This window comes from Sciurus carolinensis, chromosome 19 (genome assembly GCF_902686445.1).
Source record: "Sciurus carolinensis chromosome 19, mSciCar1.2, whole genome shotgun sequence".
Lineage (NCBI taxonomy): Eukaryota > Metazoa > Chordata > Mammalia > Rodentia > Sciuridae > Sciurus > Sciurus carolinensis.
This window is the reverse complement of record NC_062231.1, coordinates 1833970-1860219: the sequence shown is the minus strand read 5'-3', so window position 1 is coordinate 1860219 and position 26250 is coordinate 1833970. Positions and strand designations below refer to the sequence as shown.

Below are 26250 nucleotides of genomic sequence, written 5' to 3'. Positions count from 1 at the left end.
AAAACTACCCGTGGGCTCAGTTGGAGTTTGTCGCTGAGCTTTGCCAGTGGCCTAGGACAGAAGAGGGACCTGAACTGTGCCAGCCTCTGCCACCACAGCCAGGTGCTGGGCTGGCCTCACCCTCCTGGGCTGCATGTCCCCGCCCAAGGAAGGGCCTCCGCTCATTGGTCCCTGGGCGTTGATGGAGAGGTTAAGTGGTGGCCTGGAGTCCCCCTTCTGGATCCTTCTTTGGAGCACAAGTGGGGTGGCTGCACAGGGTCAGTGGCCCAAGATGCACAGCCATTTGGAAGCCGGCACCCTGACAGGTCTGAGCCTCAGGAGCCTGGGGGCGGGGGCGGGGGGAGCCTGCGCCTGCGCAGTCTGCAGCGGGCCCGGGCCGGGTGTCTGCGCAGCAGCTCAGGAGGCTGCGGGATGCCGGGTCCGCCTCGGAGTCCCCGCGTTTATTGTCCTAAGTCTTGGCCTGTTTGCTTGGTGACCTTGGAGACGCCCAAAACCTCTGTCTCTTCATCCATAAAATTGAACGTAAAAATACCGCCCTGCTTCAGAGGGCCGCCCCGAGGATGCTCGGCGTCCTTGTTCATCCGAAGGGACCAGAGTGCTTAGCAAGCGCCCGGCCGGCTGCCAGGACCCTGCGTCTGCAGGGTGCGCTTCCCCGGCCGGGCTCAGGGCTGGAGAGGGGACCAGGGGAGCAGAGCTCAGGGCAGGCCCTCGCGCCCGCACGTCCACCCATCCATGGCTCCTGAGGTCTCCTGTGTGCCAGGCACTGTCCCAGGGGGCAAGGTGAGAGAAGTGGAAAACTACAGGCCCCCGTCCCCATGCAGGTGCCTTCCAGTGCCGGAGAGAGTCAGCACATACGTGCAGAATAGCAAGCATGGACTTGGCCACGTGACATGCGCACAGAGACTTGAAGGAAACAGGAAGCGAGTGGGCGACTGTCTGGGGAGAGCATCTCCCTCAGAGGAGCTGGTGCAAAGGCCCTGGGCAGGAGCAGGTTGGGGATGTGTAGGGGACGGGAAGCCAGAGGCCGCTGTGACTGAAGGGAGGTGAGTGGTGGGGGCCTCGGGTAGAAGGTCAGGGAGGTGACAGGAGCCGGACCTGGGACCTTGCAACTCACGAGAAGGACCCCATTGTGTACAGAGGGGGATGGGAAGGCGTTGGCGTTTGGGGGCAAAGCCTGTCCCCGGCTTACGTGAGGCAGGTCCTCCTTCCCGAAGTCGGGCCTCACGCTCTCCATTCCCGTCCCCTCGGCCCACAGACCCCCAGGGCGCGTCCTCCTCCGCCTGGGCCCAGCTCCAGGACCGCTCCTCAGAAGGCCACCCCGGCCACCCCGCTGTCCTGTTCCTGGCTCCCCTTTTCCTCTCGGCTCCTGTGTCCAGGGCTGTGTCCAGGCTGTCGCCCCCACCAGGCACTGACTGCCCAGGGCCGCCCCACGGCCCTGCCTGGCCTGGACCTCAGGGCCTCAATAAATAGGCATCCTTGATACCCAGACATCAATACTGTATGACACTGTCAAGGTCAATACATGGTGATCAGTGATGGATGCCAATTACGAAATCCTTAACCTACTAGTTTCCAGAATGATGTCTTATGATACTGATGAATATTGATATTAATGATAGTCATATCACAATATTGATATTATGTGACAGTGTGATGTGTGTATCATGCAACATGTAGTATATAGTATTGTTATTGTTATAAATGTATATACTATTGTACTAAGTAAAAACAGTATTAAAATAATATCAATGTTGTCAATATTAAGAAATACTAATAATATCAATTACATAACAGTTAATATACAGTGTAATATATGATATTGATATTAAGTGATACTGTGAATTACATTAACATATGACAGTATTATAATATACATAATATATACAACATATATATAACATATATAGTATGTTATAAATATATATCACATGTTAATGTAATATATAGCACTATTAATATTAAAACCAGCTGGGTGCAGTATCGCATGCCTATAATCCCAGCAACTCTGGAGGCTGAGGCAGGAGGATCATAAGTTGGAGGCCAGCCTCAGCCACTTAGCGAGGCCCTAAGCAACTCAGTGAGACCCTGTCTCTAAATAAAATACAAAATCGGGCTGGGGAGGGGGCTCAGTGGGTAAGCACCCCTGGGTTCCATCCCTGGTACCAAAAAATTAATATCAATGAAATTTTAATCATATTTCAATGTATATTAACACTGATTATTATATCAGTATCGATAACTCATTAACCCTAATGTCGATGTCGACCTACCTTCACATGATGCCACATAGCTTAGTGTGTTAATGTGACGATATTAGTATGGCGTTGGTCCGTCAGTGCTGCCGATATTCATGACAGTTGATGTTGGTGCTGACGGACGCTGCTGGCGGTGCCTCTGCTGTCCCAACCACTGACACAGGTACTGGGAGGCGCTGGGCGACCGAGCTGTTGCCAGGATCTAAACCCTGACCACCTGCAGGGAGGCGGGCCTCCCCCTTGGGCCACTGGAGTCCGCCACTCCGCACGTGCGAGCTCATCGGCCTTCTGTCCCTGCAGCGTCCCGCATCCCTCAGTGGAGCCCGCTGTCTGCACTCGCCCTGTGACAGTCCCCGTCTTTTTCTGCCTCTCAATTTCCGGTCTAGGCCCTTAAAACCCCCATTTGCACAGTGACTGACCCTCTGCTCCTTCCCAGTGCCCGTGAGGCGCCCCTGACGAGTCCGGCCCTCGGAACACGGCCTGTCACCAGGCTCTGGAGCAGCCTTGCTGCCCTTGGCCTTGGTCACCGGGATGGGGGACGGGCCTCGGGGCAGCGGGAGGCCTGGTAAACACGGAGCTGCTCGAGCCCCGGCCGCTGTGCCGGGTGTGGCTTGGTCCTGGTGGCGACTCTTCCAGAACCGCAGGCAGGCGGGCTCAGCTGAGGGCGGGGTTTTTGTTTTTGTTTTTTCTAACCAGGGATTGAATCCACTGAGCCGCCTCCCCAGCCCTTTTTATATTTTATTTAGAGACAGGGTCTCCCTGAGTTGCTTAGGACCTCACTAAGTGGCTGAGGCTGGCCTCCACCTTGTGATCCTCCTGCCTCAGCCTCCAGAGCCACTGGGATGATAGGCGTGCCCCTCCATGCCCGACTGGGCTGGGTTTTAACATGACCTGTCATAAGTGGGGTTGCTCAGCAGCCCCTTGTGCTGGGCACGGCGGATGCAGAAGTAGGCAGATCATGGTCCCTGTCTCCGTTTCCAAGGGAAAGACGCAAATCTGACGGGCAGAAATGAAGAGCTCAGTGCCGAATGTTGGGGAAGACGCCTCACAATTGGGTGTCTCCTGCCCGAAGATGGAGGTTTTTTTACTGGTCTAGCAAAATTGAGCACTGGTTTCCCTACAGCCCTGCAGTTCTACTCAGGGCCAGTGGCTCTCACACCCTCCCCTCCCCCACCCAGTGCACCAGGCAGGATTCTTGTGAGGGAAGGAATTCATTCCCTCATTTTCCAGCAAAAACCTGAAACCGCAAGGGGTGGTGGTGCATGACTAATCCCAGCAGCTCGGGAGGCTGAGGCAGGAGGATCGCAAGGTGGAGGCCAGCCTCAGCCACTTAGCAAGGCCCTAAGCAACTCAGCGAGAGACCCTGTCTCTAAATAAAACATAAACAGGGCTGAGGAGGTGGCTCAGGGGTGAAGCAGCCCTGGGTTATATCCTGGGTACCAAAAAAAATAGGGGAGGCAGCTTACCTGGCGGAAGCGAAGCCCATTCCCCCAGCCGAGGGTCCTTCCAGGAGGACAGTCTCCTGCGGTCCCTCCGCATCCCCTTCCTGACAGGCCTGTTGCCCGAACAGACCCTCTCAGAGACGTGTCGAGTTTCTCCTTGATTGATCTTGGCTGTGGCTTTTGACACGCGCGTCTCACTTTCTCTGCCCCCGACCCCTCGGGTAGGTGGTTAATGATCTTTAAACAAACACTGGAGTCTGGCGGTTCTGGAAGGTTCCCGGGGCCGCGTGCCCTGAGCACAGCACCCGGCCTCCGCACGCCAGCCCGGGCAGCGCGGAAGCTTGTCACCCAAGGGTCGCAGATCAGAAGCGTGGGAGACGCCTCTCGTCTGCTCCGGGGCGGGGCACGGGGACATGGTTCCTTCACCTGGGGACGTGTGCGGGGACGCTCGGTGTCTGTTCCTGATTTGTGGCAGCCGAGGCCCGCCCGTGTGGCCCCCGGTGTTATCTTTCAGAATCGAGATAAGATCGGGTTACCCCTCTGATGGAGCCCCTGTGTGACCTCCAGGAGGCCCGGCCCAGCAAGCAGGGCGCCCAGGGCCTGACCTCCCCCCGGCCTCGGCCCTGGGCCTTCCCTCGCCGGTTCCTGGCTGGGAACGTCCCGCTCTGGGTCTCCACCTTGCTGGCTGCCTCGGAGCCCAGCGCAAGGCCTCTCCCCGCACCCTTCCAAAGCAGCGGCTGGGGCCACCCCAGGCCCCCTGCGGGGCTGCCCTCAGAGCATGCGCCATACCTATACGCCACCCCATCATGCACCAAATGTGTACGCGCATCATTTTCTTGATAGAAATTGATATTAACGCACATATTTCCTCCCTGTGGCACGTTGTTTGTCTGGCTATTAAGCTATTCTTTTTTCCTCGATCCTGGAAATGGAATCCAGGGTGGCTTTACCACTGAGCTACGTCCCCAGCCCTTTCTATTTTATTTTGACACACAGTCTGGCTCAGTTGCTGAGGCTGGCCTCCACTGGGCGATCCTCCTGCCTCAGCCTCCCAAGTCTCCGGGGTTACAGGTGTGGGCCACTCTGCCCGGGTGACATCAAGCTCCTTGAGACAGAGCTTACGCTCCTCCTTCCCCTGGAACAGAGCCAGGCACATAGTAGGCGCTCAGGGAACATGTGGGGAATGAATAGAGACTGCTTTGCCCTAGGGAAGGGCGGCGGCCAGCGGGTAGGTGGTAGATGGAGACTGGACCGGAGGGTGGGGAGGGCTGTGTGTGACTCAGAGCGAGGGGACCAGCCCTGCCCTCGGGGGTCTGGCTGGGGGCGGGGGAGGCAGGCTGGGGGACACTCCTCTGCGGAGGCCTGGCAGGTGCCAGAGGAAGCTGGGGACGCGCAGGGGGTCCAGGATTCCGCGGCTGTGACCACGGCCCCCTCCTGGAGTGGCCTGCGGCTCGGGCACCGAGGCCTGGCCCTGTCTTGCGGGGTGGCCGTGGGCACTGGCTTCCAGCGCGGTCCCGAAGGCCAGGCGGCCAGGGCCGGGCCTCCCGCGGGCCTCCCCGAGGCCGGCCTTCTGAAGCGCTGCCCGTCTCGCCCGCAGGTGGTGAAGAAGGTCAAGTCCATGCAGATGTTCCACACGCCGGTGGCCTCGGCCGTGCAGGGAGACCGCATGGGCGTCTGCGTCACGCAGTTCGACCCGAAGCTGCTGGAGCGCGGGCTGGTGTGCGCCCCCGGCTCGCTGCACACGGTGCACGCGGCGCTGGTCTCCGTGGAGAAGATCCCCTACTTCCGGGGCCCGCTGCAGACCAAGGCCAAGCTGCACATCACCGTGGGCCACGACACCGTCATGGGCCGCCTCCTCTTCTTCAGCCCCGAGCCCGAGCGCTTCGAGCAGCCGCCGCAGCTGGACGCCTTCGACTTCTCCCGCGAGTACCTCCTCCAGGACCAGCTCCTCGGCCCCGACGGCGCCGACGGCCGCTGCCCCCGGCAGCAGTGGGCCCTGGTGGAGTTCGAGAAGCCCATCACCTGCCCGCGGCTGTGCCTGGTCATCGGCTCCAGGCTGGACGCCGACATCCACGCCAACACGTGCCGCCTGGCCTTCCACGGCCGGCTGCTGTGCGGGCTGGTGGACAGGAACTACGCAGAGAGCGTGCTGCCCGCGCTCAGGGTCTACAAGCTCAAGCACAGGCACGGCCTCGTGGAGCGGGTGAGTCGCCCAGGGAGGCCGGGAGCCGCAGGCCCGTCCCTCAGGGGTGCCTGACCCCGGGGCCACCTCCCCACCCTCTTTATATTTTATTTAGAGACAGGGCCTCGCTGAGTTGCCGAGGCTGGCCTCCAACTTGCCATCCTCCTGCCTCAGCCTCCCAAGCCACTGGGATGATGGGCTACAACTAATTTTTTTTGGTGGTACCAGGGATTGAACCCAGGGGTACTTGATCACTGAACCACCTCCCCAGCCCTATTGTGTATTTTATTGAGAGACAGGGTCTCCCCGAGTTGCTCAGAGCCTTGCTGAGTTATTGAGGCTGGCCTCCCACTTGCGATCCTCCTGCCTCAGCCTCCAGAGCCACTGGGATGACAGGCGTGTACCCCACACCCAGCTCCAGCCACTGTACTTTCTAGACTAGACGCTGAGGCCCAGGGCGTCAGGTGGCCTGGATTCTCCCCACCAGGCCACCACAAAGCCAGGCCTGCACCCCATCCCGCTAGCTGCCCCCAGCTGCCATTTACATAGGGGTGGGACAGTCCCTGTGGACGTGGCATGTGGAGACCAGACCCTGGCTCTCCGGCCCCCAGCGGGCCCTGCGTCTTCCTCAGGGAGCACGGCTGCCATGTCCCCAGGGACACAGTGCAGGTCTGCGCTCAGCTGCAGAGGGGCCAGTGTGGCCAAGCGTGCCAGGGAGCGAGAGGAGGGAAGGCCCAGGACGGTGGCCCCTGCTGCCTGACGTCCCAAGGGTGGCTGCAACATGGCTGTCCACCCCAACGTCCTGGAAGTCCCTTCTCTGTGGGGACCCGCCCTCATCCACGTGCGGGGTGGGGCTCTGTACCTACCAGCCTTGGAGGAAAGGTGGCCGATGTCCAGCCTCAGTGTCCCTCAAGACGGGTGCCCGGCCGTGGGCCTGAGCACATCAGGGTTGGCTGCGGGGTCCACGGCTTGGCCCGGCAGCAGCGGACTGGGCACTGGTGACCCCGCCGCGGGGTCTACCCGGCTTTCAGCCAGCACTGCTCCTCGCAGGCACGACAGCGGCCTCGCTCCTGCTGTCTGCGGCTGCCTGGGCTCCCCTCGCCCGCCCTCCCCTCCCAGTCGCTAGAGCTTTTAGTACTGGGACTGAACCCCTGAGCCACCTCCCCAGGCCTTTTTATATTTCATTGAGAGACAGGGTCTCACTGAGTTGCTCAGGGCCTTGCTGAGAGGCTGAGGCTGGCCTCCAACTTGCCATCCTCCTGCCTCAGCCTCCCAAGTTGCTGGGATGACAGGTGTGCAGCACCAGGCCCGGCCTGTTTTCCATGGGATTGTCAGGAGCAGGACCAGAGGGGCAGGTGAGGGCCAGCACGTGCCCTGCCACACCTGCTGGGCTCTGCCCCGCCCTCCCTGCCCTGGCGGCACCTCAGCCCATGCAGACGGTCTTGTTGATGAGGGGTCCTGCGGCTGTCCTTCCGGGGCGGCTCTCGTGGGGCAGGGACGACGTGCGTGCCTGAGGTGTTGTGCCGCCCCTGTGAGGCGGGGCCAGCGGCCGGCAGATCCTGCTGTGCGACCAGCACCCGCAGCCAGGCCTGGGCCCAGACCCTGGGCACTCGGGTCCCGAGCAGCCTGCCGGGGTCCAGGCTGCGGGGCCACCTGCACTTTGCTTGTTAGAAAACGGACCGTGAGGACCGTCCCCCACCTGGTGTCAAAGGCCGAGCGTCCTCCGGGCGCAGGAGGCCCTGAGAGCGGCGGGCGCGTCGCCACTGTTCTCGAGAGCTGTCCTCGTGGCACCAAGGCCGGGTTCCAGGCGGCTGGGGACAAGGGCTGCACCCCGCCCCGGGGCCCGACCTGCCTGGCACCTGCTGGCGCCGCCCGGGAGGGCCTGAGGGCCGGGCGGCGGGAGCCCGCGACAGGGGCCACCCAAGTGTGAACACGCAGGCGCCACCCGGGCCTCGGCCGCTTTGAAGTCTGCGGCTGCCTCTGGCCCCGCCTGGCCAGCAGGTCGGGGGTGGCGTGGCTCCCAGTCCCTCGAGGAGCCAGGGTCCCCTGGAGCAGCGGCGGCAAGTCCTCTGCTCCCGGGAGGAGGGCGCGTGGTGCCCTGGCCTCGGCCGCCCTGCTCCCAGCCGCGCTCAGACCCAGGGACGCGCCTCTGCTGCGGCTGCCCGGGGCCTGTTCCCGCCCTGCCCCGCGTGGGTGGCTGGCGGCCTCACAGGTGCCCGAGCTGGCGCAGGCGGGAAGGCCCAGTCCTGGGGACGAGGGTCCTGCCGGGCCTGAGCACGGGACAGGTTAGCCCCCCTGCTACCCGGGTGGCCCTCCCTAGGCCCCCGATTCTCCACCTCTGGAATGTGTTCAGTGAAACGAACCAGTCAGGCCACTTCCTCCCGGGGCTTGCGAGGGGGGTGGTCACGCTCACGGTCCTCCCTGCAGGACCTTGTCTGACCCTACCACCTCCTGGAGACACACGTTTGCACCTTTTTTTGGTCCCAGGGATGGAACCCAGGGGTGCTAACCACTGAGCCACCTCCCCAGCCCTGTTTATATTTTATTTAGAGACAGGGTCTCACTGAGTTGCTTGGGACCTCGCTAAGTTCTGAGGCTGGTCTACAGCTTGCGATCCTCCTGCCTCAGCCTCCCGAGCTGCTGGGATGACAGGCATGTGTCACCGCCCCCAGCTGCCTTATTTTTACAGAAGAGGATACTGAGGTTCAGAGGAGTGAACTGGCTGGCCCAGGTTTCACAGTGGCTGGACCCAAAAGCCAGCCCCATCCTAGGGGCTGCCCCAGGCCTCTGGTTTCCCCCTGCTGGCCTGCACTGAGGAGGAACATGCAGCAGATGTTTCTGATGACACTAGACAAACGTACCACTGCACAGCCTCTTCCGGAATCTGCCAATGCTGGGCTCGTCCTTCACCCAGGCTTCCCCTGCCTCCCTGCTTCAGAGGGCTGCTGGTCCCTGTCCCCCAGGAGGGCTTTGTTAGTTGGTGATGAGTGGGGGCAAGAAGGAGAGAACCAACTGGGCGGAGTGGCACACGCCTATTATCCCAGTGACTTGGGAGGCTGAGGCAGGAGGATCGCAAATTGGAGGCCAGCCTCAGCAAAAGTAAAACCCTAAGCAACTCAGTGAGACCCTGTCTCTAAATAAAATATAAAAAGGGCTGAGGAGGCGGCTCAGGGGCTAAGCTCCCTGGGTTCAATCCCTAGTACCCCATCTCCCAAAAAAAGAAGAGAGCCAGAGAACAGTGGTCACACTGGGCACGTGCCGTGTTCCTCCTGCGCGCTTCGGCAGAGTAGATCTCTCTCAGTTTCTGGGTGTGTTTCAGGACCTGCTTCACATGGGCCTCCGTTCTTCATTCAGCCTCTCCCTCTGCGTGGCCCCCACTAAGATTCTTCCCCCGGTGGTCACGCTGTTACCAAGTCATGCTGATGACTCCCTTTTCAGAGGAAGAGACTGAGGTTCAGAGAAGCCCCCAGCCTGGGCTCCCGGAACCCCGAGGCCCAGTCCGCAGGCAAGCCTCTGAGGCCTGGCTCTCCTCTGAGCCCAGGTCCCCCTCACAGCAGGCCGGGGCCCAGCTCGGAGCTCCGTGTCACTGCTGCTGTCCCTGCCTCCGCGATGCCACTTTTGCAGTTGGAATTAGAAGAGTCGCTTCAGAACCTGGGCATTTCCCAAGCCGCCTCCTGGAGCCGAGCCCTGACAGCCACACGTAATGACATAATTAGGCGTGCCGCTGCCAAGCTCTGCTCGGGCCGGGGACAATGGGGACGTGCTGGCTTGTAAGCAGGACCCCGGGCCTCCGTGTGCAGCCAGCCACTGCTCCCGGGGAACTGGGAGAGACGGAGCGGCCTGTTCATGCCAACAGTGAAAGTCCCCACTCGGAGCCATTGTCACCCGCTGGCCTAAGTCCAGCATTGTTCCCTAGGAGCAGGGCCGCCGAGCAAGCCCCACACGCCGCTGGAGCCTGATGTCACTGCCACTGATCTCAACGCGGGACCCTCCGCGTTCTCTGAGGGGGGCCTGGTGGACGGGCGGCGTCCGAGCCCAGCCTGCTCCTCAGCTGGGGGTCTGGAGTGGGGAGCAGACCCCCTCCTCCTCCCCCTCCCCTCCCTCCCCCTTCTCTCCTCCTTCCCCTCCCTCCCCCTCCCCTCCCTCCTCCCCTCCCTCCCCCTCCCCTCCCTCCTCCCCTCCCTCCTCCCCTCCCTCCTCCCCTCCCTCCCCCTCCTCCTCTCCCTCCTCCCCTCCCTCCTCTCCTCCCCCTCCCCTCCCTCCTCCCCCTCCTCCCCTCCCTCCTCTCCTCCCCCTCCCCTCCCTCCTCCCCCTCCTCCCCTCCCTCCTCCTCCCCCTCCTCCCCTCCCTCCTCCTCCCCCTCCTCCCCTCCCTCCTCCTCCCCCTCCTCCCCTCCCTCCTCTCCCTCCTCCTCCCCCTCCTCCCCTCCCTCCTCCTTCCTCCCCTTCCCCTCCCTCCTCTCCTCCCTCCTCCTCCTCCCTCCTCTCTCCTCTCCCTTGTCCTCTCCCTCGTCCCCTCCCTCCTCCCCTCCCTCCTCCCCCTCCCCCCCCACACTCTCGCTCACTCTGGTGATAGGACAGAACACAGGCAGCCCCTCCCCCCAGCTCTTTCCCCCTGACACCCAGGACCCATGACGCCCTGGCAGCGTGCCGAGGAGTAGGCGCTGGGGAGGCGGCTGTGGAGGTGCCCGCCCAGCGAGATGGACGAAGGTCAGAGAGGACCTGCTGAGAGGGCTGGCCTGTTCTCAAGGGCCCAGCGGGACCATGCAGGTGGCAGCTCCCGGGACCTGTCCCCCAGAGGCCTCGGGCTGTTGGGTGGTCGGCCGCCCGCCAGGTGCACGGGAGGTGCACCGAGCCCGGCCTGCCTCGCCCTGCGGCTTCGGGCTGCGTTTCTCCGGCTCTTCCCCGGCAGGCCTTCTAGAAAGAGTCCGCTAGCAGGCTGCCCGATGTCCCTGGCAGAAAGCAGGCCGCGCCGGGTGCCGGGCTCCACACCTCCGTCCCTTCTTGGCCACTGAGATGCTGGAGGGAGGTCCGGGGCCTCAGCCAGGACCCTCCACTCACGCCCAGCAGGACCCCGGGCATCCTTGGCAGGACTGGTGGTGCTGCAGACGGAAGGACGCCCGCGGCCGGCTCTGTCGTTGCGCTGATTGGTTACAGGTGGCAGCAGAGCATGCTCCTTCCTTCCCACCCTCGACCCCTCCCTGCCTGCACTCCCTCTGCCTGATCCAGAGTCCCTCTATTCTTCCCAAGCTCCCCCTTATTGTGGGTCAGCATCCACGTAGCAGAGGGAACAGTCGGCCTTTGGCTCTTCGGGACTGGCCTGTCACTTAGCATGACAGTCTCCAGCTCCATCCAGTTACCAGCAAATACCATCTTCATTCTTCTTCACGGCTGAGTAATATTCCGTGGTGCGTACGTACCACAGTTCCTTGATCCACTCCTGTGTGGAGGGGCACCTAGGCTGCGTCCAGAGCTCAGCTCTCGTGGGTCGAGCTGCCGTGAACATGGCTGTGGCTGCATCACTCTCGACCCTTGTGGACTCTCGCTGTGCAAAGGCCCTGGTACACTTGGCCTGGAGTGTCTGCCGTGCTCCTGAAGGTTGGCGGAAGCAGCACACCGATCCCGTCGCGATTCTCAGCTCCAACCTTTCTGGAAGCAGGGAGAGGCCCCCACCCGCAGACAGGGAGAGAGGAAGCCCCGTGGAGCCCACCTGTGCCGGTCGGGGGGCCGGGGCCCTGGGGCTCCTTCCTCCTGAGCTGGGGGGCCCAGGGCAGCAGAAACGGAGCCGGGACGGGGGCGCGTGGAATGGTCGGGTCACTTAACTCAGCAGCCCGACGGAGCCAGGTGGGCGGCAGACCATGCGTAGGCGCCTGGAGCCTGGGACCCGCCCGCGCCACTGAGGAAGGGGCAGACGAGGCCCGGTGGCAGCAGGGCCATCTTGAGCCGGTCAGGCTGGGGTCCGTGCTCCCTTTCTGGGTCCTTCCCAAATGGTCAGGGGTGCCTGCTGTCCGCCGTCTGCTCGAGAAGCTTCCAGGGCAGCAGGGCCCGTCCTGGGCCTGGGGCCGCGGGGAGCGCTGCGTGGACGGCCCTGGGCGTCAGGAGGCCGTGCGAGTGGACGCCATTCTCCTCGCTCTGCGTCCACTTCACCGTCACCGCGGAGAGGAGCGCGGGCCACGACCCACGTGGAGGGGTGTCTCTCCAGAAGGTTCTCGGGGTCGGCAGACACTCCTGCCTCTGAGCAGGTTCATCCGTGTAGAAACGAGGCGTCCCCAAGGCCAGGCGGGCACAGCTCGGCGCTGCCCTCGGGGACACGCGCCCAGGCCCCCAGCGCAGGGCTCTGCTCGCCGGAGCCTCCAGGCCCGTCCCACGGCGCTGACCCCAGACGCCAGGCTCCAGGCAGCCCTGGGTCCCCTGCTGACCCGCAGGCCTCGGGCCGTTCGCGGAGGAGCGGCCGCCCTGGCGCACAGACCCGGCCTGCTGGTGCGAGGTTCCCTGGCCGAACCTGACGCGGTGCCTCTGCGGTGGACGCGGCCGAGACGGGAGGAAGCTCTGGCCTCACCGTCTGTCCTCCTGTCGGCTCCGGTCACCTGCTCTCTGTGGCGCGGCCGCAGGTTGCCGCTCACGGTGCTGATGGGTTCTCCCCACACCGGCGACGTCTGGAAGGTTCTGGAGCAAAGCCACTTAGTGGGTTTAGGGCATGTGCACGTGGTCAGGACCAGGAAGGTGGTCCAAAACAGGGAAGTGCCTCTCCAGGTCACAAGAAGACCAGAGGCTTTCCAGGTGACCAGAGGTGACCTGAACTTGGCCCTCAAAACCTCCCGTCTAGCCAGGTGCAGTGGCTCTCACCTGTCATCCCAGAGGCTTGGGAGGCTGAGGCAGGAGGATTGCAAGGTGGAGGCCAGCCTCAGCAAAAGCAAGGCCCTAAGCAACTCAGCGACACCCTGACTCTAAATAAAATTTACAAAGGGCTGGGGAGGTGGCTCCATGGTCAGGCACCCTGGGTTCAGTCCCTGGGACCAAATAATAATATTACGTTTTTTTCCAAAAGCCAGCAGGGAGGCTGGGTGGCCCTGGATCCCGCCGTACCTGCTGTCCACTTCCCGGGGTTGCCTTGGGAACTAAAGTGTGGATGCCTGTCTGTGTCACGGGAATGACGGGGACAGTGACAGTGCAGCTCACAGCGGGGGCTTGTGCCGCGCCCAGGCTGGCCCTGCGGGCTCCTGACCTCTCTCTGCGCTGTCTGGGGACAGGCCATGGACGACCACAACGTGATCGGCCGCTCCCTGTTCAAGAAGGAGACCAACATCCAGCTGTTCGTGGGGCTCAAGGTGCAGCTGTCCACTGGGGAGCTGGGCGTCATCGACAGCGCCTTCGGCCAGAGCGGCAAGTTCAAGGTCCACGTCCCCGGTGAGTGGCGTCCCTCCCTCCCGCTCCTGGGGCACCCGTGGGGCAGGTGGGCCGCAGGAGGGCGCAGGGCGTCGCCCAGCTCGGCTCCCGGACCCGGGCGGGGAGGCCATCGCGGGCCGCGGGAGGGGTCGGGGTCTGAGCAAGGCCAGGGTCAGAGTCCAAGTTCCCTCTGCAGCCTGGACCTCCCGGGCCTCTCTTAGGGGGCGGCCAGCCTGAGCTGTTTCCTGCTTTCTGCATACGTTGACTTTATGTGTCCTTCTTAGCTGTCCGTGACAGCCGCGTGCACTCTGACCTGTCACACACACGTGCAGTGTGACTCCCATCCTTGTGGTGGGACAGGACGTGGAGTTCCCTGGTCGTGTGTCCATGTGTGAACAGGAAAGTTCTGTCCCCTTCATTCCACTGTCTCCCCTCCCATCCCCTCCCTCCCCCTCAGTCCCCTTTGTCTCATCCAGTGAGCTCCTGTTCTCCCCCTTATTGTGAATTAGCATCCACACATCGGAGAGAACATTTGGCCTTTGGTTCTTTGGGATTGGCATATGTCACTTAGCATGAGAGTCTCCAGCTCCGTTCATTTACCTGCAAATGCTGTCATTTCATTCTTCTTCATGGCTGAGTAGTATTCCATTGTGTGTGCATATACCAGTTTCTTTATTCCTCTGTTGATGGACACCCAGGTTGGTTCTATAGTTTAGCTATTGTGAGTTGAACTGCTATAAATATTGATGCGGCTGCGTCACTGTCATATGCTGATTTGAAGCCCTTTGGGTATAAAGCGAGGAGTGGGACAGCTGGGTCAAATGGTGGGTCCGTTCCATGTTTTCTGGGGAGTCTCCGTCCTGCTTTCCAGGGCGGCTGCCCCAGTCTGCAGCCCAGCAGCCATGGACGAGGACCCTGGTCCCCACACCCTCGCCAGCACCTCTGGTTTCCGTGCTCTTGCTCGTCGCCGCCGTATCGATCTGGGACACTGGAGGAGGGAGGGGGAGCCCGTCCTGGCGTGCCACTGTGGCGCCCGGCCACCTGCCCTGGCCGCCGAGCCTGCCAGGCGCACCTGCAAACACGCGCTTGCTGCCGCAGCCTCTGTCCCTCGCGGCGGCCGACCTGCCTTCTGCTGCCGTCTCCGCACAGGCTCGAGCTGGTGCTGGGGCTGGAGCCCGTGGCCGTGGCAGGGCGGAGTGGACACCCGCTTCTCACACACATCTGTGCGCCGGGGACCGAGGGGCTGCCGGGACTGGGGGCAGAGGCCTGGCCCCGGGAGGAGGGAGCCGCGCAGACACGCAGGGAAAGGACCCGCCGCGGACGGCACAACGAGCGCGCAGGCCGAGGTGACCGCTGGGGCTGGGGGTCGTCGGCCGGAGTGCCCCAAGGGCCACAGCGACGGGCAGGGACCACGCTGTAGCTCCAGATGCCACGGGAGGGACCAACGGCATGTTCACATGAACGGGCCGTGAGCTCCAATCTTTTTATTTTGGGGACCAGGCACTGAACCCACGTCCCCACGTCCCCAATCCTTTTTATTTAAAGACAGGGTCTCGCTGAGTTGCTTAGGGTCTAAAAAGTTGCTGAGGCCAGCCTCCAATTTGTGATCCTCCTGCCTCAGCCTTCCCAGATTCTGGGATGACAGGCATGCGCCCCTGCACCAGGCAATCCCTGCTCTTTTATCCCCCAACGTGAAGTTTGTATTATGAGATTTTTAAAATGTAGATCAAAACCCCAGACGTGGTGGTATTTGCCGGTTGTATGATACTCTAGAGGCTGAGGTGGGAGGATCACTTCGGCCTCAACATTGAAGCCCATCCCGGGCAACATGGCGAGATCCAGCTCCAGAGACAGTAGCAGCCACTAACGCAGAGCGAGTGGCCTGGTCCCCAGACACGCACGCGGCCATGCCCTGCGAAGCCAAGGGCTCCGTGTCCAGCGGAGGTTCGGATGGGCTGAGCCGTGGGGACTGGTTTGGAGCTTCCCGGGCCCAGTGTCCTCCAGACAGAGCTGCGGCCTGGCTCCAGCTAGGAAGCAGGGACCCTGGGCCACCCGGCAGGTGACCTCCAGGGACCTGTGCTCCCTAACCCTTCCCAGCTCCACCCGTGACCCGCCCGCTCTCTGGCCTTCCTTTCTTCACTGGACCGCGACCTTGAACTTGGGTTGGGGGGCAGAGTTGTCACCGTGAGGGTGGGGACGTGGGGCGTGAGCCGGGCAGCCCGGCATCCGGGCCTCAGGTGCAGGGACCGGAGCCTGCGCCTTCCCTGGGGGACTCCGGGGCTCCTCCCGGCCAGACTCCTGCAGGGCAGCCGCAGGGAGGCCTCTCCAGGGAGGGAGGCGCTGCCCCCCCCGGCCCTTCCTCCAGCGCAGGCCGCCTCCGAGCCGGGGTGTCCAGGCAGCAGGCTGTGGCCGCTCCCCAGCGCTGCGTGGGGGTGGCGGGAAGGGGCTGGGGGCCTCCGCGCCCGCAGGTCACATTCCGGGCGGGAGCCCCCTTTACGGCCGTCGCCTCCTGCGCGCGGCTGAGAGCTGCTCGTGAAGCATCCCACCCAGACTCCCCCACCTCTCCTGAACGCCCTCACTGGGAAGGAATCCGCGCAGAGCCGGAGCCGCCCAGTGCCAGGTGACGGGGAGAGCGCGTCCGCAGCGCGGGCTGGAGGATGGAGGGCGGACCTCCAGGTACGGGCGCTGGGAGGGGCCGGGAAAGGGGCCCTTTTTCTTTTTTCTTTTGGTCCCAGGGACTGAACCCAGGCTGCTTCACCCCTGAGCCACCTCCCCAGCCCTTTTTCTATTTTATTTACAGACAGGGTCTTGCTAAGTTATTTAGCGCCTCACTAAGTGGCTGAGGCTGGCCTCCACCTTTCGATCCTCCTGCCTCAGCCTCCCGAGCTGCTGGGAGGACAGGCGTGGGCCATCGCACCCGGCCAGCCTTGTATCCCGAGAATCTGTTCACCTACGCCGCAGGTGTTCTTTTCTGGTGTCACATGGGTGTTGGTTTCTGGGCTCAAATAAGACACAGCCCCTGTCCTGAGGGAGCTCATCCAAATTATCCATCTGTTCAGCAATGTTCTTGAGTCCTTCGTGTGCTAGTTTCTAGAAAGACTTTTGTGAGCCCCAGCATGCATAACCCCTGTTCTCGTGAGCTTGTAGGATTTGGGGGGTACAATTTGTCACTTATGGCTGCCACAAGAACACCACAGGCTGGGGGCTTAAACTGTAGGCATTTATCACTCATAGTTCTGGAGACCAAAGTCCAAGTCAAGATTTTTTTCTGGAACCTCCCTGCCTGGCTTGTTAGATGCCTCTCCTCTGTGTCGTTGCATGATCTCCCTGTGGGTGCCTCTGTGTCCTAATCTCCCCTTATGAAGATGCCAATTATGCCGGGCGTACCACACCTGTAAGCCCAGCAGCTCGGGAGGCTGAGGCAGGAGGATCACAAGTTGGAGGCCAGCCTCAGCTACTTAGCGAGGCCCTAGGAAACTGAGCGAGACCCTGTCTCTAAATAAAATATAAAGAGGGCTAGGGGGGTGGCTCAGTGCGTTAGCACCCTTGGGTTCCATCCCTGGTACCTCAAAAAGAGAATGTAACAAGCACCCTAAAGAGAAGGGGTCATGGTGATTGGGTGGGGCAATGGCTCCCGTCCAGGGTGGGCTGGAAGATTCACAGTGGGTGCTCTTGGAGGAGAGGTTTCCCCGGGTGGCAAGCACAGCATTCAGGACAGAAGGCTAAGGCACAGCGGCTGCTCAGACGTGGCATCTGAATATTGAATGTTAGTGGGACTAACGTCCGTGTGCAGGACATCCTGCTGAGAGCTTTACATGTCACAGCTCATTCAGTGTGGTGTCTTAAGTGCTGCTTCGGGATCAGTATTTTAAAGCAACAGAGTTGGGCACAGTGGCGCACACCTGGCATCCCAGCCACTCAGGAGGCTGAGGCAGGAGGATCGCAAGGTGGAGGCCAGCCTCAGCCACTTAGCCAGGCCCTGTCTCAAAATTTTTACAAGGGCTGGGGAAGTAGCTAGACTGCTTGGAGGTTCAGTCATCAGAGATAGATGATAGATGGACGAACGGACGGACGGATGGATGGATGGATAGATAGGTAGGTAGGTAGATAGGTAGGGTTTTAGTCAGCTTCATCACCATTGTGACCAAAATACCCTACAAGAGCCACTTAGAGGAGGAAAACTATTTGGGACTTGGTTGCAGAAGTCTCAGTCCACAGACGGCCAGCTCCTTTGCTTTGCGCCCAAGATGAGGCAGGACATCAGGGCGGAGAGACCCGGTGGAGGAAAGCTGCTCGGCTCATGGTCAGGGTCAGGAAGCAGAGGGGGAAGAGGGAAATGGGCTGCAAGGAAGAGGCACCGTCCAGGTGGCGCCCCAGGGACCCCTCCTCCACCGCCCCCCGCCTACCTCCAGTGCGTCCAGTCAAACAAGGATGGGCTGATGCGGCCGCGGCTCTTCCAGTCCAGGCCCTGCACTGAGAACGTTCCTGCGGTACCACGGGACCCCTAGGGCACACCTCGTGTCCACACCATAACAGGTGGCTGGGCGGCTGGGTGGGTGGCTGGGTGGGTGGGTGGATGGAGGGATGGATGGCTGGGTGGGTGGGTGGGTGGATGGATGGATGGATGGGCGGACGGATGGACGGATGGGCGGATGAATGGACGGATGGGTGGATGGATGGGCGGATGGATGGATGGATGGGTGGGTGGATGGATGGATGGATGGGCGGACGGATGGACGGATGGGCGGATGAATGGACGGATGGGTGGATGGATGGGCGGATGGATGGATGGATGGGTGGGTGGGTGGATGGATGGATGGGCGGACGGATGGACGGATGGGTGGATGGATGGGCGGATGGATGGATGGATGGGTAGGTGGGTGGATGGATGGATGGATGGGTGGGTGGATGGGTGGATGGATGGATGGATGGGCGGACGGATGGACGGATGGGCGGATGAATGGACGGATGGGTGGATGGATGGGCGGATGGATGGATGGATGGGTGGGTGGGTGGATGGATGGATGGGCGGACGGATGGACGGATGGGCGGATGGATGGGCGGATGGATGGATGGGTGGGTGGGTGGATGGATGGGCGGATGGATGGATGGATGGATGGGCGGATGGATGGGTGGGTGGGTGGATGGATGGATGGGCGGACGGATGGACGGATGGGCGGATGAATGGACGGATGGGTGGATGGATGGGCGGATGGATGGATGGATGGGTGGGTGGGTGGATGGATGGATGGGCGGACAGATGGACGGATGGGCGGATGAATGGACGGATGGGTGGATGGATGGGCGGATGGATGGATAGATGGGTGGGTGGGTGGATGGATGGATGGATGGGTGGGTGGATGGGTGGATGGATGGCTGGGTGGGTGGATGGATGGATGGATGGGCGGATGGATGGATAGATGGGTGGATGGGTGGATGGATGGATGGGCGGACGGATGGACGGATGGGCGGATGAATGGACGGATGGGTGGATGGATGGGCGGATGGATGGATGGATGGGTGGGTGGGTGGATGGATGGGCGGATGGATGGATGGATGGATGGGCGGATGGATGGATAGATGGGTGGGTGGGTGGATGGATGGATGGATGGGCGGATGGATGGATAGATGGGTGGGTGGGTGGATGGATGGAGGGATGGATGGGCGGATGGATGGATAGATGGGTGGGTGGGTGGATGGATGGATGGGCGGACAGATGGACGGATGGGCGGATGGATGGACGGATGGGTGGATGGATGGGCGGATGGATGGATGGGTGGGTGGGTGGATGGATGGGCGGATGGATGGATGGATGGATGGGCGGATGGATGGATAGATGGGTGGGTGGGTGGATGGATGGATGGATGGGTGGGTGGATGGATGGATAGATGGATGGGCGGATGGATGGATGGATGGATGGGCGGATGGATGGATAGATGGCTGGGTGGGTGGATGGATGGATGGATGGGCGGATGAATGGATAGATGGCTGGGTGGGTGGATGGATGGAGGGATGGATGGGCGGATGGATGGATAGATGGGTGGGTGGGTGGATGAATGGATGGGCGGACGGATGGACGGATGGGCGGATGAATGGACGGATGGGTGGATGGATGGGCGGATGGATGGATGGATGGGTGGGTGGGTGGATGGATGGGCGGATGGATGGATGGATGGGTGGGTGGGTGGATGGATGGGCGGATGGATGGATGGATGGATGGGCGGATGGATGGATAGATGGGTGGGTGGGTGGATGGATGGATGGGCGGATGGATGGACGGATGGGCGGATGGATGGACGGATGGGTGGATGGATGGGCGGATGGATGGATGGATGGGTGGGTGGGTGGATGGATGGGTGGGTGGGTGGATGGATGGGCGGATGGATGGATGGATGGATGGGCGGATGGATGGATAGATGGGTGGGTGGGTGGATGGATGGATGGATGGGTGGGTGGATGGATGGATGGATGGGCGGATGGATGGATGGATGGGCGGATGGATGGATAGATGGGTGGGTGGGTGTATGGATAGATGGGTGGGTGGGTGGATGGATGGATGGATGGGCGGATGGATGGATGGATGGGTGGATGGATGATAGGTGGGTGGGTGGATGGACAGATGAGTGGATGGATGGGGTGAATGGATGGATGGAGGGAGAGAGAGAGAAAGTGAGCGTACATTGGAACTGTCTCCCCTAAACAGAGTTAGGATCAGTCAGGTCTAAGATCCTGGGATGCTCCTCACTGTTCACCTTCAGTTCCAGCCCGTCTTTGATGAGTGGGAGGAGAAGTGGCAGAGTGTACACAGAAAGGCCTTTAACCTCATGCTTAGCGTCTGGCCGTAACCTGGACAGGGCTGCTGCATCCTGACATTTTGGCTGGACCCTCTGTCCTGGGGCCCACCCTGTCCTCTATAGGATGCACACGCGCCTTCCTGGCTTCTCACTGGGGACCAGAACTACCCACCCTACTGTGCTGTGACCACAGAAACCTTCTCTAGACATTGCCCTTGTCCCCTGGGGAAGCACAGGTGTAAGGGGAAGGTGGACACTGGCATGGCCAGCGTGCAGGTAGGAGCAGAGCCGTGTGGTTATTTGCGGCATTGTTTTAGGCAGCAGGAAACGGAACATTTGTGACTACCCACGTACAGTCTCTCTCTTCATAGAGGCTCGATGTAGCGAACAACCAGCAGTCTTACGTCCCTGAGAGAAAGTTCTAGAAAGTTCTAGAAAGCTGACCCCAAGTCCTTCCACGAACCATCTTAACTGGGTTGACTCTGCCAAATCATGTCTTGGCCCCCGTGCCCTGAACGACCACAGCGCCTGTCAGGTGGCCTAACACCCCAAGGCCTTCTGAGGGGCAGAAATCTCCCTGCGCTGAGTTCTCCCCTACTCTGGATTCACCACGTCAACAGGGACACTCACTGTGTAGTCACAGAGCCTGGGTAGGTACGGTGTTCTTTTTTTGGTCCCAGAGATGCAACTCAACCACTGAGCCCCATCCCCAGCCCTTTTAATATTTTATTTAGAGACAGGGTCTCGCTGAGTTGCTCAGGGCCTCGCTAAGTAGCTGAGGCTGGCCTCCAGCTTGCGATCCTCCTGCCTCAGCTTCCCCAGCTGCTGGGATGACAGACGGGCACCACCACACGTGGCTTACCCTCGTTCTAGTTGTCAATTTCCATTTTAGACACGAGGACGCGGACACACAGAGCCTAAAGTCACACAGCTGTTGAGCCCGAGCCCACGCTGTCCACCCTCCCTCCTCTGCCTCTGACAGTCCACCCTACTGTCCACCCCAGTCCACGGGGAAATCCGAAAGTCCCAATATGGCTGAACTCAGCCTGGGGGTGGCTTTGGGCCTGGTCCCACCAGGGACTGCTTCCAGCAATGGCACGGCCTCCTAGAGGTGACCCCCACGTGGTGACAGCCTCACCACAGCTCCGCCCAAGCCCCAGCACCTTGTCCCCCAGGTCGAGGGCCTCTCTGACCCTCGGTTTCCTCGTCTGTGAACTGGGGTCCTGGGCGCCCTCGCGGGTCTGACGGGGCAGTGAACAGTACAAACCACGACCTGGGTCACTGGGACACCCTACCAACGCTCCAGGACCTCTGGGCCTCAGGTATCGCCAGCGCCTCTGCTTCAAGTAGCATGGCGGGGAGGCTTTGTCTCTAATTCTTGGTTTTAATACGTTGGGTATTTTCTGAAGGCAGATTCTTAGAAGTTGAATTGTTCTGGTTTTGACAAAGAAAATACCACAGGCATTTAAAAGTTGCTAGAGAATTCCAGCCACAGTGAGTCCCCAAAGTGTCACATCGTCTTGTACTTTTGCTAGCAGGCACGGAGGGGTCCGTGTCTCCACCTCCTTGTCACCGGGGGCTGCCCTGTGGTATTCGGCCCTGCTAATTCGGTGTATGGAAAATGGCCCCTGAGTTTTTAGTTATATTTGTGGGGTTTTTTTGTAGTAGAGATTGAGCCCAGGGGCCTTAACCACGGAGCCGCATCCTCAGCCCTTTTTATTTTTTACTTAGAGACAGGGTCTCACTGAGTTGCTCGGGGTCTCACTAAGTGGCTGAGGCTGGCCTCCAATTTTGATCCTCTTGCCTCAGCCTCCCTAGTCGCTGGGATGACAGGCGTGTGCTACCACGTCCGGCTTTTATTTCGTTGCTCACAAATACAGTGGACCGTTTTGCCGCATCCACGTGTCTTTAGCAGGAGTCAGGACAGGATGCGGTTCACGGCCTGGCATCTCTGACTCCCAGCATCCCCCACTTCAGGGCCAGAGTACTTTCTGGAAGCTGGTCCCCAGATGCCCACAGTTCAGGTGCCCTCCAGAGCCCTGCGGGAGCATGAGGCATGGGTACTGAGCGGGCACTGCCCTCTGTGACCCCTGCCCCTCTGGTCCGAAGGCTCCAGCCAGCTCCCGAGCCCAGACCCAGGGCCCCGGAGACGGCGCCACGCTGCCTGCGACCCTGGCGGAGTCCCCGCAGGAGCAGCGTCACCCTGTGCTGGAGCCCTGGTGTGTCCCAGGGACGGGCCACCAGCGTAGGCGGAGCCCAGCTGGGCCCCGGAGGCCAGGGCTGTCGGTGACCGTGGACGAGGGCGGTGGCGGCAGCTCACGGCCAGCTTGGGAAGTGCACGTGGAGCCAGAGGCGCCTTCTGTCCCCTTGGTCCCTGGCTGTCCCCAGCCAGCCCATCCCAGTTCCGCTTCCCAGGGAGGTCGGGGTGGACTCCAGGGTCAGCGTGGAAGCGCCTGTGGCCCCTGGGATGCTGTCCCCCACGGCGGGGCCCCAGGAACGAGCTCGGGGACACGAAAGGCGAGGTTTCCGAGACTCCCCATAAAAAGGCAGACGGGCTGTCCGTCCGTCCCGCTCGCAGGCATCATGCCTGGCCGTGTCCCCGGGGCTGGCCCTCACGTCCGCGGGGACATCAGTTCTGAAACCTGATCCCGCAGCCGGCCCCGGCCCGACCCGGCGCGGGACGGCCTGTCCTGGGAGCCGTCCTGACGGAGGCGGCCCTGAACCCAGAGCAGAGCGCACCTCGGGGTCCCCGTCACCCCCTGACCAGGAGCCGGCCTCCCCGCCCCGGCCACTAGGGCATTTCAAAGCAATTGTAAAAATTATATGAACCCCATCGAAGAACTGTTAGAACAATGTTTAGACCCGGCCTCTGAAACAGAGACAATGACATCATAAATAATTGTAGATGATGAAGATAGACAAGAAAAAATAACATCATTAAAGGGGTTTTACAAGACGGCCCGTTCACAAAGATGGATGAAGTAAAACAATACGTTAAAAATATCTGCAATTAACATCAACACAGCACCGCGGACGGAAACCATCTGCCCGGCCTCAGCCACGCAGGGGCTCCTCAGTGTGGCCATTGTGGCTCTGGGACCCACGAAAGAGCAGGCCAGGACACGATCCGGAACCGACATACAAGGAATCACACAAGCCACAGGGACACCCAGGACCGAGGAAGTAAGTTTGGAGTCAGATGTGGTGGCTAATGCCTGTCATCCCAGGGGCTCGGGAGGCTGAGGCAGGAGGATCGCAAGGTGGAGGCCAGCCTCAGCCACTTAGTGAGGCCCTGAGCAACTCAGCAAGACCCTGTCTCTAAGTAAAATAGAAAAAGGGCTGGGGGTGTGGCTCAGTGGTTAGCACCCCTAGACCCCATCCTGGTACTTCCCCTTGAAAAGGAAGTCGTTTAAGGGTTCCTCCAGGAACCCCCTCCCAGGCCCCAGACGGGGTTGGGCCCCACCTGCTGTCCCCATCAGCTCTCTGTCACAGCACTTGGTCACCCAGATTCTTGACCCAGGTTCTCCTCTGAGGCCACTCTGACTTCAGCCTGGGGAACACAGGGGCCACTGTGCCTCACCTCAGGTCGGCTCGTGATTGGCTCGTGATGGGACTGGTGGCTTCTGGGTCCCGTCTGCATGTCACGGGGAACAAGGCGGGGTCACTGGCCTCCGTTAACAAGGCCAAGGCAGAGCTAGGCACCTGTGTCAGCCCTCACGCCAGCAGCCTGAGGTGGCCGACGTCAGCCTCACTAGACAGATGCAGAGACCCAAGCGCCTCCTGAGCCGGCAAGGACTGCCCAGGAGCCCAGCTGGTGGCTTTCCATGTTATGTCCCCTGCACTCTTTATCCTATTTGTCTAAAAAAATAATCAGATGTGTTTTTAACTAAAAAAAGAAAAAGAAAAAAAGTGAGCCTCTTAGAACAGACAACTCCTGTACCCAGCAAGATCACAGCTGTGAGGACTTTTTGTTATAACCTTCAACTCTCTCTCATACCCTCTCTTGCTTTCTTTTTCTTTTTCTTTCTTTTTTTCCCCCCACCTTTGGTCCTGGGATGGAACCCAGGGGCACTTGACCACTGAGCCACCTCCCCAGCCCTTTTTATTTTTTATTTAGAGACAGGGTCTCACTGAGTTGCTCAGGGCCTCACTAAATTGCTAATGCTGGCCTCCAACTTGCGATCCTCCTGCCTCAGCCTCCCAAGCCGCTGGGATGACAGATGTGTGCCACTGTTTCCAGCTGATTATCCAATGGATGGACGCCATCTGGCCTTCAGATTAGTGTTCTCCCCAGAAGCCTGGCACCAACCCGGTTTCTCCAAGGCCTAGGATCAGCCTCAACTATCAGGCCTTGGCAGGAATCCCCCCAGCCTTCCCGAGCAGAGCGGAGCTGGGTTTGCCCTGGGGTAAAGGGAAACCGCACGGTTTATTGGAAATCCGGGCTCCTGTTCACGGTATCCGATTTTCTGGCAGAGGTGACTTCCCTGCCGTAACGTGGAGTCGAGACCTTGACTGTGTTCGAATGGGCCATTTGCTGACACCCTCTGGGTGGTCACCTCAGGGCTGTGAAGCTTACCTTCTTCAGGAAGCCTGAGCGAACGTTCTGGAAGCCCTGCCGAATCCTGGCTTGTCATGTCCCCTCCCCCCGAGTGGTGACCTCGATGGCAGGTGGAAAGGCGTAAGCAGTGGTCCCTTGAAGACCTGAAAGATCCGAAAACCGTCCCCTGAGGCGAGGCCGCCGGGTGCCCGACCCTCACCTCAGACTGGGACCCCAGGCATGGGAGACCTGCAGACTCGCCCTCCTGCGGCTCCCACAGATGGAGGGGCCCGTCTGGCAGGACAGGGTGGCTCCTGGGGTCTGCAGGAATCCAGAGCCCTTTTGGGCCAGCAGCATCCAGCCAGACCCGCGAGAGTCAGAGTTCACCAAGGGGCGGGGACAGTGTTCAGGGGGCGGGGTCTGTGCAAAGGCCCTGGGGTAGAGAAGGCACTGAGTGGAAAAGCAGAGGCAGGCTTGTGGCCGGGGTCCGGGGTGTGCGAGATGCCACTGGCTGTAGCGGCCAGTGTTGGGAGAGGCGTGGAGGACACAGGGCTGGGGGCAGGGTCCTAGGGAGAGGCATGGCTCCATTCCCTCCGAGCCTGGAGGACTTGGTCCACCACCTCAGGACGGGACAGCGCACGGGACAGGCCTGAGCCTGCTTCCTAGGCCGCCTCAGGGTAGGGGCCCCGCCTCTGCATCTGGTTCTTTCTCTCTGATACGGGGATCTTTCTTTTTTCCTTTTTTTTCTTTTTTTTTTTTTGTACCAGGGATTGAACCCAGGGGTGCTTAACCCCTGAGCCACCTCCCCAGCCCTTTTTCTATTTTATTTAGAGACAGGGTCTCACTGAGTCGCTCAGGGCCTCACTAAGTGGCTGAGGCTGGCCTCCACCTTGCCATCCTCCTGCCTCAGCCTCCCGAGCTGCTGGGATGACAAGCCTGCACCACTGTGCCTGGCAAATGGGGATCCGAAGGCGCAGCTGAACAAAGGCCCGGCCATCTTTGGCCTCTCCTCAGTACCTCCAGGGCTGCCAGGGGAAACGAACAGGACCTGACGAAATAGGGCCAGCCTGTGACCCTGGGCCTTGTGCTGCTGGGGACAGACACTGGAGAGCTGGGGCCCAGGGCAGAGGGTGGGACGGTGCCGAGCTGAGGTCCCTCAGGCCACCTGGGCGTGGGGCGCGCCTGCTCCCGCAAAGACTCCCCCTGCGCGGCCACCTGTGGGGCCGGCGTGCGCATGCGCGGGGGGCGTGCCTTCTTGACAGGAGGGAGGTGAGTGAGCGGCCAGCTTCCTGACAGGGCGGCCGTAAAACCATCATAAAACTTTTATGGGACTTGCCACCCTTCCAGATAAATATTTTTCGATTTTATGGGCTTGTTTTAGGGCCCTGAGCTTAATCCTGGCTTTGTAGCTGCCTTTAAAAAAAAAAATTAAATATTGTTTTGGCCCAAGGAGCCCCTGTGTCCCCGCCCCACCGAGGCGGCCTGTCCTCCGGGCTCATAAATCCCTGCCACTCTCAACTCTTGCCCTCTCTCCCTCCGTGGTCCCAGAGCCCTCCAGGGTGAACCTGAGAAGAGAAAGCAGAGAGGGGACGGGAAGGGAACTCCCACTCTCCTCTTCCCCAGCCGCTGAGCCCGCAGAGCAATCTGAGCCAGCG

The 26250-nt window shown here is 60.9% G+C and overlaps 1 protein-coding gene across 1 annotated transcript in view; it reads left to right on the top strand.

Annotated features, from left to right (window-relative positions):
* Eefsec (eukaryotic elongation factor, selenocysteine-tRNA specific) overlaps positions 1–26250 on the top strand; it is a 183511-nt gene that overhangs the window by 141888 nt on the left and 15373 nt on the right. The window contains exons 5-6 of the mRNA XM_047535044.1: positions 5295–5900; positions 13129–13285. Of these exons, the coding sequence (XP_047391000.1) occupies positions 5295–5900; positions 13129–13285 (763 nt within the window). The remainder of the gene's footprint in view (positions 1–5294; positions 5901–13128; positions 13286–26250) is intronic.